This window comes from Equus przewalskii, chromosome 2 (assembly GCF_037783145.1).
Source record: "Equus przewalskii isolate Varuska chromosome 2, EquPr2, whole genome shotgun sequence".
NCBI classification, from domain to species: domain Eukaryota; kingdom Metazoa; phylum Chordata; class Mammalia; order Perissodactyla; family Equidae; genus Equus; species Equus przewalskii.
The window spans coordinates 41,830,489-41,846,589 of record NC_091832.1 but is presented as its reverse complement, the minus strand read 5'-3'; the positions used below and the strand labels follow the sequence as shown (position 1 = coordinate 41,846,589).

At 51.6% G+C, this 16,101-nt stretch overlaps 1 protein-coding gene and 1 long non-coding RNA gene across 2 annotated transcripts in view; one reads left to right on the top strand and one right to left on the bottom strand.

The window, feature by feature from the left end:
- The first annotated feature begins 4,723 nt into the window (after positions 1-4,723).
- H6PD (hexose-6-phosphate dehydrogenase/glucose 1-dehydrogenase) overlaps positions 4,724-16,101 on the top strand; it is a 32,513-nt gene continuing 21,135 nt past the window's right edge. The window contains exons 1-2 of the mRNA XM_070610908.1: positions 4,724-5,362; positions 14,742-15,378. Of these exons, the coding sequence (XP_070467009.1) occupies positions 5,358-5,362; positions 14,742-15,378 (642 nt within the window). The 5' untranslated portion in view covers positions 4,724-5,357. The remainder of the gene's footprint in view (positions 5,363-14,741; positions 15,379-16,101) is intronic.
- Positions 8,936-12,627, bottom strand: LOC103549084 (uncharacterized). The gene is made up of 3 exons (XR_544424.2): positions 12,442-12,627; positions 11,486-11,903; positions 8,936-11,016 (listed from the first exon to the last, which is right to left on the bottom strand). It is a non-coding gene; the product is annotated as an uncharacterized lncRNA (long non-coding RNA).

Here is a 16,101-nt window from a genome sequence, read left to right as displayed (position 1 = left end):
TCCTCTGTCCTGGTTCCCATCCAGGCCAGCTGCTCCCCAGTGTCCTCTCTTCTTTTCCCTTGACCCCTTGTCCCCTGGGCAGCCTCAAAACAAAATTTGGGATTTTTTTCTGAGCTCTAGCTCAGGCAGTAGTAGCACTGCGAGTTTTCCCATTTTGCCCAAGGGAACCAACGCACCTCTTCAGATTGTAAGTGGCCACTTGGAGAAAATATTCCTAGAGTCATCATAGCCACGTGCGGAGCAAAGGGGACTTAAGCACTTGAGCTTGGTGGCTCTGGCTCCCCACCTGGCACCATATTCACTCGACAAACATTTTTTGAGGGTCTACTGTTTGCCAGGCATTGGTCTTCCAGGGTCTGTCCCACTGGACCGGGTAGGGACTTTGGTCACGTCACTGCTGCATAGCCATCCAAGTAGATGTTTTTGAAGCACACACTTTGTTGACAATTCAACAAAGTATGCTGGGACAACTGATATCCACACGCAAAGGAATGATGTTGGACCCCCTACCTCTCACATCATGTACCAAAATTAACTAAAAATGCATTAAAAGCCTAAATGTAAGAGCTAAAACTATTAAACTCTTAGAAGAAAACACGGCATAAATTTTCATGACACTGGATGAGGCAAAGCCTTCTTAGATATGACACCAAAAGCGCAGGCACTGAAAGAAAAAATAGATAAATCGGATATCATCAGAATTAAAAGCTCTTGTGCTGCAAAGGACACTCTCAAGAAAGTGAAAAGACAACCCACAGAATGGGAGAAAACTTTTGCATTCGTATACCTGGTAAGGGACATGTATCCAGAATATACGAAGAATTCTAACAACTCAATAACAAAAAGACAGCCCAATTGAAAAATGGGCAAAGACTCTGACTAGACATTTCTTCAAATAAGATCTACAAATGGCCAATAAGCACATGAAAAGATGCTCAATGTCATGAGCCATCAGGAAATTGCAAATCAAAACCACAATTAGATCCTACTTCAGCCTCAAGAGAATGGCTATAATCAAAAAGTCAGATGATAACACGTATTGGTGAGGATGTGGAGAAATAGGAATCCTTGTACATCGTTGGTGGGAATGTAAAATGGTACAGCCACTGTGGAAAATAATCTGGCAATTCCTCAAAAGGTTAAACATAGAGTTAGCATATGACCAAGCAATTCTACTCCGGGGTATAACCCCAAGGGGAATGAAGACATACGTCCACACAAAAACATGTACACATACATTTGTAGCAGCATTATTCATGATAGCCAAAAAGCGGAAAGAACCCAAATGTCCATGAACTGACGAGTGGATAAGGAAAACATGGTGTATCCATACAATCAAATATTATTTAGCAATAAAAAGGAATGAAGCACTGATACATGCTAAAATATGGACGAACCTTAGAAACATTGTTTATGCAACAAACATGTGTCTATATAACACATATATAACATACGTGTGTCTATATAACATACATATGCACAAAGGCCACATATTGTATGATTCCACTTACACGAAATGTCCAGAATCAGCAAATCTACAGAGACAGAAAGCAGACTGGTGGCCTAGGATTGAGAAGATTGGGAGGAAATGTGGAGTGACTGCTAATAGGTACAGGGTTTCTTGTTGGAGTGATGAAAGCGTTCTAAATTGATTGTGATGATGGTTGCACAACACTGTGACTATGCTAAAAATCATTGAATCGTACACTTTAAATGGATGAATTGAACAGTATGTGAATTATATCTCAGTAAAGCTGTTATGAAAAATTCATGTGATAAAGATCCTGGACAATTAAGAGGTTTGAGAAGCTACAAACTTATAATTTGTGGCAGGCAAAATAATGATTCCATAAAGATGTCCAGGCCCTAATGTCTGGAATCTGTGAACATGTCACCTTACATGGCAAAAGGAACTTGGCAGGTATGGTGAAGGGTCTGGACTCTGAGATGGTGAGTTTATCCTGGATAATCTGAGGATAATCCAATCTAATCACGCAAGTCCTTGAAAGCAGAGGCCCTTCCCCACTGGGTCAGAGAGATGAAGCTGCAACAGAAGGAGGAGAGACTGAAAGCATTCTGCCTTCCACTGCCGGCTTTGAAGATGGAGGAGGGGGTACAAGCCAAGGAATGTGGTAGTCTCTGGAAACTGGGAATGGCCCTCAGCTCACAGGCAGCAAGGAAACAGGGATCTCAGTCCTCAAATAGCAAGGAACCCAATTCTGCCAACACCCAAACGAGCAAGAAAAGGGCTCCCCTAGAAAGGAATGCAGCCCTGTGACCCCTTGCTTTAGCCCAGTGAGACCCACATCGGACTTCTGATCTATAGGACTATAAGATAACACATCTGCATTGTTTAAGCCACTAAATAGTGGTAGATTTTTATGGCAGCAATAGAAAACTAATACATAGCTACTTTATGTAGACTTTGTGAAGCCTATGTTAAAAAAAAAAAAGAGTTCTGAGCTTTCTCATGTCTGGGGATGAAAAGACCTACTTGTGGTTGAAAATCCACAGCGCCTGTTCTCTCCTTCCCCCCGACCCCACGCAGAAAGCAAAGAGTGAGCGAGTAGTAGAGCTGACTTAGTGAGTGGTGCCTGAAAATAGAAACTGCAACGTGATTTTATTTCTAACTTTGCAGACATCTCTTGTGAGTCATTCATCGCTCTGGGTCTCACTTTCCATGTCTGTGAAGCAGGCTGAGGTAACCCTGACTTCTGCCTAGCCCACAGTTTAGGAGGAGGAAAAATAGCTTCACGAAGAGAGCTCCAGGGCGCTCCTTGACAAGTGTGGGATAAGCCACAGATACAGTTCGGGTCACAGGACCCCCAAGGGGCATCTTTCTTCCGGCTTCCTTCAGAGGGTTTGGGGCACACGCAGATCCTTGCGATGTGGCCTGGCATGTCTTGCAGCTACTCTTAGTGCAGAAATGAGAAAAGCTTCAGGTAGGCAAATGTGCTGAAGCCACTCACAAGGCCCACACGCACGAGGTTTTAGATTTTGGGGGGCAATACTCTCACACCTGGATGAGACCAAATTGTTTTCATGATGGAAAGAAAGCAAAACAATGGTCCGGATCAGACCAGAAGGTACAGAGTCGGGGGGAGACTGAGATTGGCACTAAGGTGAGGGAAGAGGGCAGAGAAATGAAAACATCTCCATGATGTGTGCGAGTGGAAGAAACAGTGAGGAGAACAGCTGTGACACCTAGGCTCATTTCACGTCAGTCCTCAAAACCCACCCCACCTAAGTGACACCTAAGGGGACACACACATTTTCTTAATAAGCTGGTTGCAGTTGACTTGGCTTTGGGATATTTTAAAAGATGGCCTTGTGATGGCTGCACAGGGATCTGGGGAAAGTCCCCTTGCCTCATCTGAGTCTCTGCACGCCTGACTCCTCCCATCTCCCTAGGCCCCAGTTTACATAGTTGTGTGGGTGCCGGGTGCATCCAGGGTTATGGAGCATGAGAAGGGCTCTCGGCCAAGAGTCCTGGCATCGCCCAGTCCGGTTCTGCTGGCCCCTGCCCTAAACCCTCCTGCCTACTTGCAGCGTGGAGGCAGCCCAGCGGGCACCTAGCTCCTTGACCCTCTGCACAGGTCTCACCCAGTATGGCCCAAATCCTTTCTGAGGCCCAGCAGCCCGCTACAGGCCCTCAGATGGCCCCTGGCCTTGGTGATATGGGGGCCCAGCCCCCTCAGCTCTCCAGCTTTCCTGGAACCCTCTTGCCCAACATCCTGTGTGGTAATCACACCTGTTGGCTCCACTTAGTTCTGCTTGCCACTGCCAAGTTCCCTCTGCTGGTTGCCAACGCCCCTAGCTCAATTGTAAGCTTCATGAAATAGAAAGCTGCTATAAATTTTCTCTCTCTGGTGAGACTCCCCTCTCTTTGGTGGCCCAGCGTCAGCAGAGGTGACCATGCATTCATTCTCCTGTCTCCGGGGTGGGAGGAAGGTGGGTCTGGAGAAGGGACACATCTAAGATGCCCTAGGAGTAGGGAGGTCCAGGAGGTGGCCCTGGGTGGTCTGGCTGGTCAGTGCAGCAGTGGCCCTGTCTTATCAAACCCACAGTCACTCAGGGCTTCTGAGAGAAAGGGCCACGGCAGTAAGGAACAGCTGCCTCCCTAATGGCTGAGGCCCCACTGGGGGCACTGACAGCACCGTAGGGCTGGGAGAAAAGTGGGCACAAGGTTGCTGCAAGATGAGGGTCACACACTGAATGATAAAGGTAGGAGCGGGGAAGAGGATTGGGCTGCCATCCACTGAGTGCCGTGAGAGGCAGCTGACCATTTTATCTCATTTATACACCTCACCGCGCCATACAGAGAAGGCCTTATTCCCATGTACTATATTTCTATTAAAGCCGCACAGGTGCAAGCTACCGTTTCCCGAGCACTTATCAGAGGCCAAGATAACCCCTGAGGCGGGTACTCCCATCGCACCCATTGTACAGATGAAGAGACAGTCTCAGGTTAGCGTCTTCAAGGTCACAGGGTGTAAGCAGAGATTTGAAGCTGTCTGGTGGAGGCGTGGCAATAGTGTGCTCCCGGGACACTTCGATCACTACTTGTGAACGCTGAAAATGCGATGAAGTAAGCCGCTGGTTCTATAGATGGAGAAAAGCGAGGCCTGGGGAGGTCAGGTAACCCGTTCCAGGTCCCACAGCTGATGCCAGGTCCTGGGGAGGAGCCAGCAACCCGGCTCCAGGTTTCCTCCACGACACAACTACTTTCCTGGGCCACTTCTGGGGCTCTCGTGCGTCGCAGAAGACAGCCCCTACTATGTACAGCAAAACGCAGGGCCGGAGAGAAGGGCTGCGGCTGCGAGGGAGGAGGGCCAAGTGCCCGCCCACTTCACTCGGAAGTCCCGCCGACCCACGCGAACCAAGGAATCATTCGCTAGGCCCCGCCTACTACCCCGGCGACCCCGAGCTAGGGGGCGTGGTCTCGCCTGCACCTCGGCCTCCGTCTCCGCCGCGCGCCCCTCGCCCCCTGCGCGCGCACCCCTCGCCCCCTGCGCGCGCACCCCTCGCCAGGGGCTCCAGTGCGCGCGCGCCACGGCGCCGGTGTTCTGAGGCCTGGGCCGGTGGAGCCGCGGAGCTCCGGACGCTCCTGCGGCTCGGGCTGGGCAGGGAAGGGGCAGCCGGACTGGCCTTGGCCTCGCGCCCTCCCCGCTCGCGCCCCCGGCTCGGCGGGCGAAACCCGAGCGCGCGTCCAGCGCGGGGCCGCGTGACGCGCACCTGTCGGGCAGGCCGCGCCCGCGGAAGAGGATGCGCGGGGCCCGCGCTTGGCCCGCGCCCGGCCCGCAGCGCCGCGCCGCCCGCAGCGTTTCCCGGAGAAGCGGCCGGCTCTGACGGGCGAGATGAAGTAAGCTGCCTCCCCCTCTCTCCACGGCTCCTCTGGCCTCGGGCGTCGTTTCCAGCCCAACAGCGGCCGCGCGCCCGCGCTGGGCCGGCCCAGCTCGGTGGGTCGGGCGGCCGGCCCGGAGGCTGGCCACGCGCGGCTGCAAAAGCCTCGGGCATTTGCTGGAAGGTGTCACCTCGGCCACCACCCAGCTCCCGCCGAGCTCCGGCCCCGGCCGGGCAGAGCCCGCCCCGATTCCCAAGTCTTCCACTTTCTCCCTGCGGATGCGGGCGGCAGGAGGCAGCCCGGCCCTTGGAGGCTGGTCCAGATCAGGGTCTGAATTCGGGAGTTCAGTTCAATGAGAGGGGGATTTCAGGGCTTTTTTTCTGAGATCTGCTTCATCTTTGGCATTTGCCTTCGGGTTCCAATCAGCGTTTCCGATGCACGCATCCAGGGAATGGTGTTCCAGAAGTGAGCTGTCTGCATCCCTGCAAAGCAGCTCGCTCAAACTTGAATGTTTAGCCGGAAATGAGAACTTGTGGAAAAATCATAAGCCTAAGCTCCTTGTCGACCCCCCATCCCCACGCCAGGCCGTGGCTCCTGAGACCCAGCAAATGAGGCAAAACTGATGAAAGTGGGCGTGTTTTAAATTATGTTCTACGTTCTCTGCAGCCATGGATGGCTGATGGAACTTTTGATCTCATGAGGCTAATCTTTTGGAAAGTTTTAGGAGAGCCTGAGATAAAAATGCTCGGTGTTTGGCCTGAACAGAGCTCATTTTTCAGTGCTTTGTGTAACTTTCTTTGAGGTCCACGATTGCTCAACCAGTAACCGCTCTGGGCAAACATTAACGTTATTTTTATCCAAAGACTGGAGTTCTGCTGAGTGACTCTTCCAGTCAGGTGGCCTTTTAAAAGGGAAACCAAGGGGCACCTTTGGTCCTCTGTGGTCTTGTCGCTTCTCACTTTATTGATGGAATTTGAATGAGGCAAAATGTGGCTGAGTGTCCCGGGCTTCACCATGGGTTGGGCCGGGCCAGACCCTAACCCAGGGGCAGAGCAGGGAGTCTGGTTTTGCTTTTTGCTGCCCTGAGTTGGGAGCCAGGTGACAGTTTGTCCAGGAGAGTTCTCACCTCCATAGCCTCCCAGAGTATTTTCACAGCCATAATCTGTGTTTTTTTTGCCAGACATTAACATGAGGTGGATGACCCCCATTTTACAGCTGGAAAAAGGCCCTGAGCAGTTGAGTGGAAGGCCTAGGCCTACAGAGTTGGGGGTCTCCTCTTTACCCCGTATTCTTTGGGCCACATGATAAACCCCTCTAGGGCTGGGCTGGGGACTCTAACCAACTCAGCGTTATGTCCCTCTGGTTTTTCCTCTATAACTGGAAGGTCTTGAAGCTGTCGATGGAGCTACTCCTTGGCATGTTTTCTGTTGTGGGATGGTTGACTGATTTTGCAGCAGTTCCAAGAAGCTAACAAGAAAAGTCCCTTTATTCATGATGCCATTGGTTTAATGATAGAAGCTCACGCTTCTTGGGTGCTTACTGTATGCCAAAGCATCGTGCCAAGTGCTCTAGATGGATTATCTCATTTTGTGCTTCTTATCGACTTGTTTTTCCGCTCTGTGGTTGAGGTACAGAGAGGTTAAATAGCTTGTGTGAGGTCACACAGCTACTAAATGGGAGAGCAAAGATTTGAACTCAAGTTCTCAACTTAAACAGTTCTCCAAGAAACTAGCCACGCTCTCCTCCCCCCACCCCCCGGGCCCTCCAGTTTTAGCAAAGCAACTCAGGCTTAAACGCAGGTCTTCATGACGTCAGAAGGAAGGAGAGTGAATCACTGTTAGGCGAAGTGGACACGTGAGGCCGGGGTCATTCACTGCAGTGAGTGTTCAGGGCAGCTCGACCTCAGGGGGCAGAGCTGCCTGGCAGCTTGGCCAGCTTACGTGAGAGAAATAGCCCATCTGTTTAAACCACTGTGGGTCCACGCCTTTGGAGGAGCAGTCAGTGTCCGCACTTAATACGGTGTTTTAGAGTTTGCCCTATGGGGTTGTCGTCACTCATTTTGCAGGAAGGTGGGAGGTGAGCGTTGGAGCCAGTCTGCCTGTATTCAGATCCCGTCTCCTCTAAGCCGCCTGCCTCTCAGTGAGTTACTTTGCCTCTCTGCACCTTAGTGTCCTCCCTACTCGTTCTAAGATGGGGCTGCTAATAGCACCTGCCTCACAGGTTGTGGCGAGAATTAAATGGCACGGTACGTGTCAAGCTCTTAGCCTCACATTTGGCATGTAGTTAAATACTTTATAAACACTTCTTCTTATTAATGGTGTTGTTGCAAGTAGTAAGCCGCTGCCACTGCGTGCTGTGTCACAGTGCTGAAGTCACCATTAGAGATCTATTCCTTTGTGCTGTCATTCAAATCCGGGTAGCTCATATACGAGTGACAGTGGTCTTGTGCAAATGGGATGTACTTGTTCATTCAGCACATATTTATAGTGCGCCTTCTGTGTACCAGGCCCTATTTTGGATACTGGAGATATGCAGTGAACAAAACACAAAAACCCCTGTCCTTATTGGCACTTAGATTCTAGAGGGGAGAGGCGACAGACTATAAACAAAGTAAATATACTTGTCACATACAGTATATTAGAAAGTGATGTGTGCTATGGAGAGAAGTAAGGCAGGGGATGAAATGGGGGTGGCAGGTTCACAGTTTCACACAGAGTGGGCTGAGAAAGCCTCACTGACAAGGTGACATTTCGGCAAAGAATTGAAGGTAGTGAGGCAGTGAACCATGTGGACATCTGTGGGGTAAAGTAGGTCAGTCAGAGAGAACAGCAAGTACAAAGGCCCTGAGGCAGGAGGATGGGTGGCTGGAACCTAGACAGGGGCAGAGTAGCAGGAGAAGAAATCAAAGAGGTAACAGGCCAGAATGTGTAGACCCTGCAGACCACTGAACAGAGGAACGACTTGACCTGACTGATGCTGTGAAAAGATCCCTGTGACTGCTGTATTCAGGCAGAGACAGAAACGGGAGCCAGTTAGGTGGTTCCTACAGTAACTCCGACAGGGGTGATGGTGGCCAGGACCGAGTGGAGTGGTGGTGGGTGGTGAGAAGCAGTCGTAGTCTAGGTAAATTATGAAGACAGAAACTATAGGATTTGTTGACAGACCGAATGACTCCAAGGTTTCTGGCCTGAGCACCTGGAAGGATAGAGTTCCCATTTACTGAGGATGGGGAAAATCTGCATTTGGAGCAGGTTGGGAGATAAGTCAGTTCAGTTTTGAACACAGTAGGTCCTCTATACATCCAGCTAATGATGTCCGAATAACAGTTGATTCTATGAATCTGGAGTTTAGGGGGAGAAAGTCCAGACTGGAAATAAAGACTTAGTGTGTAGGCAGTTGTGTGCTGGTGAATATTTAACAACTAACTTTGCAGGGGGTGGGGAGCATTTGCCAATATCTGAGATAAGTATTCCCATGCTGGCCAGTTCAAAGACACCATTGTAGAGTATCCTCACCTTACGGATACAATAGATGTAAATAAAGTCAAGAGCATACGTAACAGCAAAATGTAGTCAAATCATTAGGCATTGATGAGTTTTGAGGGTTTATTACCTTTGTTTTTAATATAACTTATTTGGTTATAAATTTGTATCATTTGGCTTTTAATAACGGCACTGTTTAACAACTGTCTTGAAAAATTCTGGGAAATTTAGCGGTCCAATCTTGTGCGCAGGTATGAGGTGGCTCCAGCACTCCATTTGGGGCATAGGGACCCAAGACGGGTATCTAAAGAGGTGATGGGAATAAGGATTCTCCAAGATTAGGGAGGAAAAAGGGCGCTAGAGCCTGTGATCTCGCGGCTTTTGTGTCCAGTCTAGCCCTGAGGGGAACGAATGCAGATCACAGTTCTCTGAAGAAGGGTTTGACTTGCTTCTGCGTGGGTGTGTTTGGCACACATGGACCAGAACAAGAAGGAAAGAGTGCAGGAGAGATACTTGAGTTTGTGATTGTAGAAGGGACTGGGCACATCCCCTTGTACTTTAGCTAGAGATGATCTTAGTTTGAACTCTTGTTTTACTCCCACATATTCTTTTAAAAATTCCAAGCTAAGGGCCAGCCCAGTGGCGTAGTGGTTGGGTTCACACACTCTGCTTTCTCAGCCCAGGGTTCATGAGTTCGGATCCTGGGCGCAGACCTATGCACTGCTCATCCAGCCATGCTGCGGTAGAGTCCCACATACAAAATGGAGGAAGATTGACACACATGTTAGCTCAGGGACAGTCTTCCTCAAGAGGAAAGAGGAAGATTGGCAACGGGTGTTAGCTCAGGGACAATCTTCCTCACCAAAAAAAATAAAATAAAGTAAAAAATTCCAAGCTTATGGGCTGTCATTTGAAGAAAATTTCCCTTCTTCCTTCCTGCCTTGCAAATAGAAGGCAGAGGTCAAAGGTGCCGGTGCTGTGTTGGGAAAGAGCCCCAGCCTCTGACGTTCACCTGCCTGCTCCTTTCTCCCACCCTCGTCTGCTGGGAGTCGAGGACCAGAGCTGCTCCTCCAGGCTCACCGGAAGCCACTGTGCCGCCGGCGTGCCAGCACGAGCTAGCTCAGCTAGGACGCCAGGCACGGCTGCATGGGTGCTCCCCACATCTTTCTCTTCCCCTTGGGCAGAAACAGAGACTGGAACCCTGATTCTGACCCAGGCCCTCTGGCTGGCCAGGTCAGTGTTCACAGCTTGGAGGATGTTAGCAGAGCCGTACTTTAACAGGTGAGCCTCCCAGGAGGTCTCTCAGCCTGGAGTTGGGGGCAGTGAAAGGGGCCCTGGATGTGGACACGTGCCCAGCCAGCCCTGACCCTGCGCTGAGCCTGTCGGCTGATCGTCTTTGTGGCTCCCTGGAGGATGCCCCCCAGCGCCTTGTTTTGTAGTCTTGTGTATTTCCAGCAAGTATCTGGATTAAGAATTGTTGTAAATGAGATCCTGTCCTCCACACACTGAAGTTAGAGCATCAGAAAGTTTTACCCTAAGTTCTGGAGGGCGCCCGGTCACGCCCCTTGCTTCATGTTTTCGTCTTCTACCCCTGCCCTGCCGCGTTGGCCGCAGGCTTTGCGCACTTCACTGCCCTTACAGAAAGGCCGCGGGCGTCTCCCTGAGCCAGAGAGGTTGTCTGTCTCCTTTCTCTGGACACTAGGCCTTAGACGCCTTCCCGGGTGAGGGAGCTGAGGCCCAGCGAGGGTGAGCGAGTGTTGGAGGCCGTGCCTGGAGAAGACTGACCACGCGCTGCAGTTCACAGTCTCACACGCTGTCCTTCCGTCCCGGAGCTTCTCAAACTTTTCACGAAGGGTTTTCTTAGTTATTTATTAAAAATAGAAGCGATTTATAGCAGCATCAGCCCTTGGAATGCCACTTCCATGCTTTGGGCTAGCTTCGAGGATGTAATTTTGGAAGAGTTATTTCACAAGCCCATTCTTGTCAGAGCAGGAGGGAGGCGGGTGAAGTGCTTCAGAAAAGCCTCCGAAGCAGGGCCTCGCAGCAGGAGAGCGGTGTAGACCGCGGGAGTGGGGGCGCGGAAGGCTGGAGCCGGCTGGCTTCCCTGTGACCTCATCTCTGCTCCAGGGGCCGGCTGGGCCCTGCTCTTGCCTTGGACGCCACTGGGCCTCTCCGGGCCTGGTTGGTTCCCTGTTGGGGCCGTGGGGAGGATAACCATGCAGTCTCCGTGCTCGAGGGCGGGGCGTGAGCGTTAGGTAACTATGGGGTGCTGCCAGGGGTGCTGCCTGCAGGGCCGGCTCGAGCCCCGGAGATCCGGGAACTGTAGTTCCTCCTGCCGCGATGGCGTCATGCCACCCCTGGGGGCCAGGAGCCACTTTACGGTGGGTTAACTTAATTAGCTAACATTCGGATAGGGTTTTTGTCACATGTATCCCCTCAGCTAATCTCGACCCCCCCCCCACCCCATTTAGTTTGGTGGTATTAGCCCCGTTTATAGATGAGGAAACGTGCTCCCAAGCTGACTAGGTGACTTAATTAGGTCATACAGCTGGGAGGTGGCCCTCAGCCCGGGTCCTCTGACCCAAATGCCACGTTCCTCTAAGGAAGCTACAGTGACGGGGGGCTCGAGCTTTGTGACTCGACAGTCGGCTTTACCTACCAGTTTCCTCATCTGTAGATTGGGCATCGTTGCTGAGCCCCCTTCACAAAACTGTTTTGAGGAAAGATTCAGACAGTGCCTGTGAATCCTCTGGACACGCTGACGACTCGGTAAACGCTGGGTGTTTTTATTAGGCTCTCAGTAGTTAGTCTGCTGTTGCAGGGGGATGGGCAGGTCTAGAGCATTCGAGGCTGGTGGGAAATACCCATGTTTTGACCTACCGAGTCAGAAGTTCAGTGCCTGGAGAAGCGGGTAGGAGGCCAGGTGTGTGTATTTTGAAAAACCCTCCAGTTGATCTTGATGCCCCCCTCTGGTGGGAGCCACTGCTCAGTAACCCAGAGTCTGCTCCTCAAACTGTGGCTTTGAATGAGCTGTCAGCACCTCAGGCCCCTACCTCCTGGGCCCTCTGCATTAGAATCTGCATTTTAAAAAGATCCCCAAGAGATTTGTATGCACGTTAAAGTTTGAGAAACACCGTTAAAGTTAAAAAGCATGGTATTAAAGGGGCCGGCCCGGTGGTGGTGAAGCGGTTAAATTCACACGTTCTGCTTCGGTGGCCCAGGGTTCGCTGGTTCAGATCCCGGGTGCGGACATGGCACTGCTTGGCAAGCCATGCTGTGGCAGGCGTCCCACGTATAAAGTAGAGGAGGATGGGCAAGGATGTTAGCTCAGGGCCAGTCTTCCTCAGAAAAAAGAGGAGGATTGGTGGCAGATGTTAACTTAGGGCTAATCTTCCTCAAAAAAAAAAAACAACACAAAAAACACATGGTAATAGAAAGACGAAATGTGCACACACACCACCCACACAGTTTAGGAAAGAGTTGTTGCCTGGTTATGTAGCACCACAGAGTAAGCAACCACGTTACAACAACTGATGTTGCGGATTTGTACTTGTTTAAAGGAATTCTGGGGATGTAAGCAATAGGGGATGTAAGCAATAGGTAAGAGCAGCTAACCTGAGCACTGGGCACCTGGAACAGCACTGGTCAGGGAAGACTGCAGCAGACTTCCGAGTCAGCACGGGGTTAAATAGAGGGCCGGCATCGGAGTTCAGGCCAGGCAGCCATCCATCATGGCTTCCTGCAGTCTTCTGGCTGGGGGTAGAGGTGCGGGCCCTTGGGGCTCCCTCTTCTGCGCCAGGCGCTCTGAGGTTCCTGAGCTCCTCCCCTTGTACCAGGCACGTCAGGAGCCCTGGCCACAGTATCCCGTCAGGAGCTCTGAAATGCAGCTTGCCAGCTGGCGGCTCCTCCTTCTCCAGGCTGTTCTCTGGGCTTCACATTTCTTGCTGCCTCTCTCCCGCACTGACCTTGCAGCTTTTCCTTCCCTCCAGACAGGGGCAGTTGCCACTTGTGAAAGAAATGCTCGGCCAAGGACAGGGATTGGAAAGCAGGAAAAGAAAGTAGAATGGTCCTGTGGTCCATTTGTGGATTTAGGGGGGAGAGCCGATAAAGGGAAAGTGGAAGAAGGCTTGGAGGCCACTCAAGTGGTCCCTTGATCCTCCAGTTAAAGCTCCAATAATGGAAATGTCTGGTGTCCTGTGGCTTCTGGTGCAAACACTGTTGTTGGATCCTCTTCTTGGTTTGGCCAGTAACTGGGGCCATCTTGGGGATGGACCACAAGAGAGATGAGGAAGAGGCAAAGGGAAAGTGGAAGGAGGGGGTCTGATGTCAGAGTTGGGGGGTAGCTCTGGTCCCTCGATGTAGGGGATGATATAGGGATGCAGGAAGGAAACCTGGCCAGGTCTGCAGAGCCTTTTGTAGATTCCTGTTATCTCTTAAATCTCAATTTCCCTATCTGTATAGCAGCCTCATTGTTGAGGATTTTGTTAATTCTTTATGTGGTGGAATGCCTGCCATATAATAGGTGCCAAATCAGTAATCTTAGTTCCTTCTTCATGACTCCCTCCCGTGCCCTAGGCTGGGCCCCACTTCCCCCATCAACTTCTGAGAGCCCCGTCGCTGGCATGATTCCTTTCCTCCTCACTTCCTCTACCTTTCCCTCCAAGCACTGGCCTTGCTGGGACATTGGAGAATGGGAGAGCCGTGGGGTAGGAATTGGCACATCAAGCCCTACAGCCTTGATCAGAGCAGAAGTCCAGAGAAAGCAAATCCTCTGTGCGTTTGTGACAGGTCCGAGGCCTCTCGCCTTTCGAACTGTCAGCTGCTTCAGATTAGGCTGAAAACCAGCCAAGGTGTTCAGCTTCCCTCAGGGAGGCCCAGCATGCAATGGCCACGTGTCAGCCCAGGAGGCAGGGAGCCTGGTACCTGTCCGGCTCCCCCACCTTCTCGCCATGGGACCTTTACCTGCCTGAGTCTCAGCTTTTCTGTCTGCACAAGGGGGACCCTAATAGTACCCACTCCACTGGTTCTTTTCAGGGTTCTTGTCTAGATTCAGTGAGATCTAATGCACAGAAGTACTTAGTTCTGTGTTTGGCACATGCTAGCATTCAGTAGTCATTGCTATTATTAATATCCTGTAATAAGAGCCACCACTTATATAGTGTTTAATAGGTGTTAGGCGCTGTCCTAAGCATGTTATAAATATTAACTCATTTTATCCCTATAACAGCTCTATGATGTAGGTACCACTATTACCTGTGTTTGAGATGAGGAAACGGGGGTACAGAGAGGTTAAATAACTGTCCGAAGTCAAACAGCTAGTAAGGGGTTGAGCTGGGATTCAGACTCAGTCAGTTGGTTCCAGAGTCTGCGTTTTTACTCATTGTGCTGTGGCAGTTATTAGTGGTCATTTTGTGATTGGAGCCCAGTAAACATAAGAAAAGCAAAAAGAGAAGTGAGAGGAGGTGGTCACAGTTCCAGCCATCGTTTAAGGTCCTGCTACCATTTCTGAGCTGCCCCAGTGGTCGAGGCAACCTGTGCCCATGGATGAGACTGGCCTTGCTCGTAAAGTGGACAGCTCCAATCCCATGGCAGTCCCATGGGCCTCCCTGGTGGCTTATGTCACTTTCCCATGCTCCTGCAGCAAAATGGTCCGTCTCTAGCAAGTGGCCTACCCCATTCCTGGGCATGGGCCCTGTTCACAGGGCAGGCTTCCTACCCACTGGCTTCCTGGCACAGGAGCCAAGCTGTTGAGGGAGGAGGGGGAAGCTGTGGTCCTAGAATATTTTTCTGAGGAACACTTGGCTGTTTCTTGCCAGGCAGGAAATGTTTGTTGGCCTAGAAATGAGTTTACCCCCCACATCACAGCCACCTGAGCCGTGTCTGATCTTTCCTTCTTCCTTGTCTGTCTTTCCCAGGCACCCAGGCTTTTGGAAGATGCTCACAGTGGCAGTTTTCATGGCCCTTCTGGTCTGCCTGCAGGCCCAGGAGCACCAGGGACATGTCTCCATAATCCTGCTGGGAGCAACTGGGGACCTGGCCAAAAAATACTTATGGCAGGGCCTATTCCAGCTCTACCTGGATGAGGCAGGGAAGGGCCACAGTTTTAGCTTCCATGGGAGTGCTCTGACGACCACCGAGAAGGGCCAAGAGTTCATGGCCAAGGTCCTGGAGTCCCTCTCCTGCCCCAAGGATGTAGCACCCCCTCGCTGTGCTGAGCTCAAGGATCAGTTCCAGCAGCTGAGCCAGTACCGCCACCTAAAGACGAGTGAAGACTATCTGGCTCTGAACAAGGACATTGAGGCACGGGTCCAACGCGAAGGCCTCTGGGAGGCTGGCAGGATCTTCTATTTCTCGGTGCCGCCCTTCGCCTATGCAGACATTGCCTGTAACATCAACAGCAGCTGCCGTCCAGGCCCAGGCGCCTGGCTGCGGGTTGTCCTTGAGAAACCCTTTGGCCATGACCTCCTCTCAGCCCAGCAGCTGGCCACAGAACTTGGGAGCTTTTTCCAAGAAGAGGAGATGTACCGGGTGGACCATTACCTGGGCAAGCAGGTGAGCTTCAGCCAGGAGCCTGCCAGGTTGGAGTGAGCTGGGCACATGTAGACCCCATCAACAGGGCCACACCACTAACCACGGAATTAGGCCTGAAGGCACCGTGAGATCTGAGCTCCCGTGGTGGTCTTGAAGGTGGGCAGGAGGTGAGAGAGCAAAGGAAAAGTGGTGAGCAGCAAGGGCCAGACTGCTTGCCCCTTGTCCCTGTGTCCAGCCGCTTATTCTCTTGTGCATCCCGTCCTCTATGTTTCCAGCCAGGGTCTAGGTCCTGCAGCCTCTGCAGAGGTGGCCCCGAGACTCTAGTATCTGGGCCTGGCTTCCATTTGGGCCTGCTGTGGGAATGCAGTTAACTTCTTATTCCATACCTACCTGCCTTGTTTCAATATCTTTTTCTTCCTGAGTTCTGTTTTGAGCCAGAAGGCTGGTAAGAAGGTCTTAAACCTGAACAGGGACCCTAAGTCCATGCTTCTTAGTCAGGCCCTGTGACAGAGGATGGGGCCGACCTCCTGGGGGATGCAGGTCAGCTGGCCACTTCACTCTGAACGTGCCCTCTAAGCCCCTCAGGACATCAGGACCCCAGCAAGAAGGTGCACCTGTATTCTTGGGCCCCACCATGCTGGTGAGCCAGGGCCACGTGGGTGGGCAGCACCTAACCATTTGGGACAGAGGCGTTGCTTTCCATCCAGCCCCATGTGGAGTTGTAGTATTCCCAGAGAGTGGTCC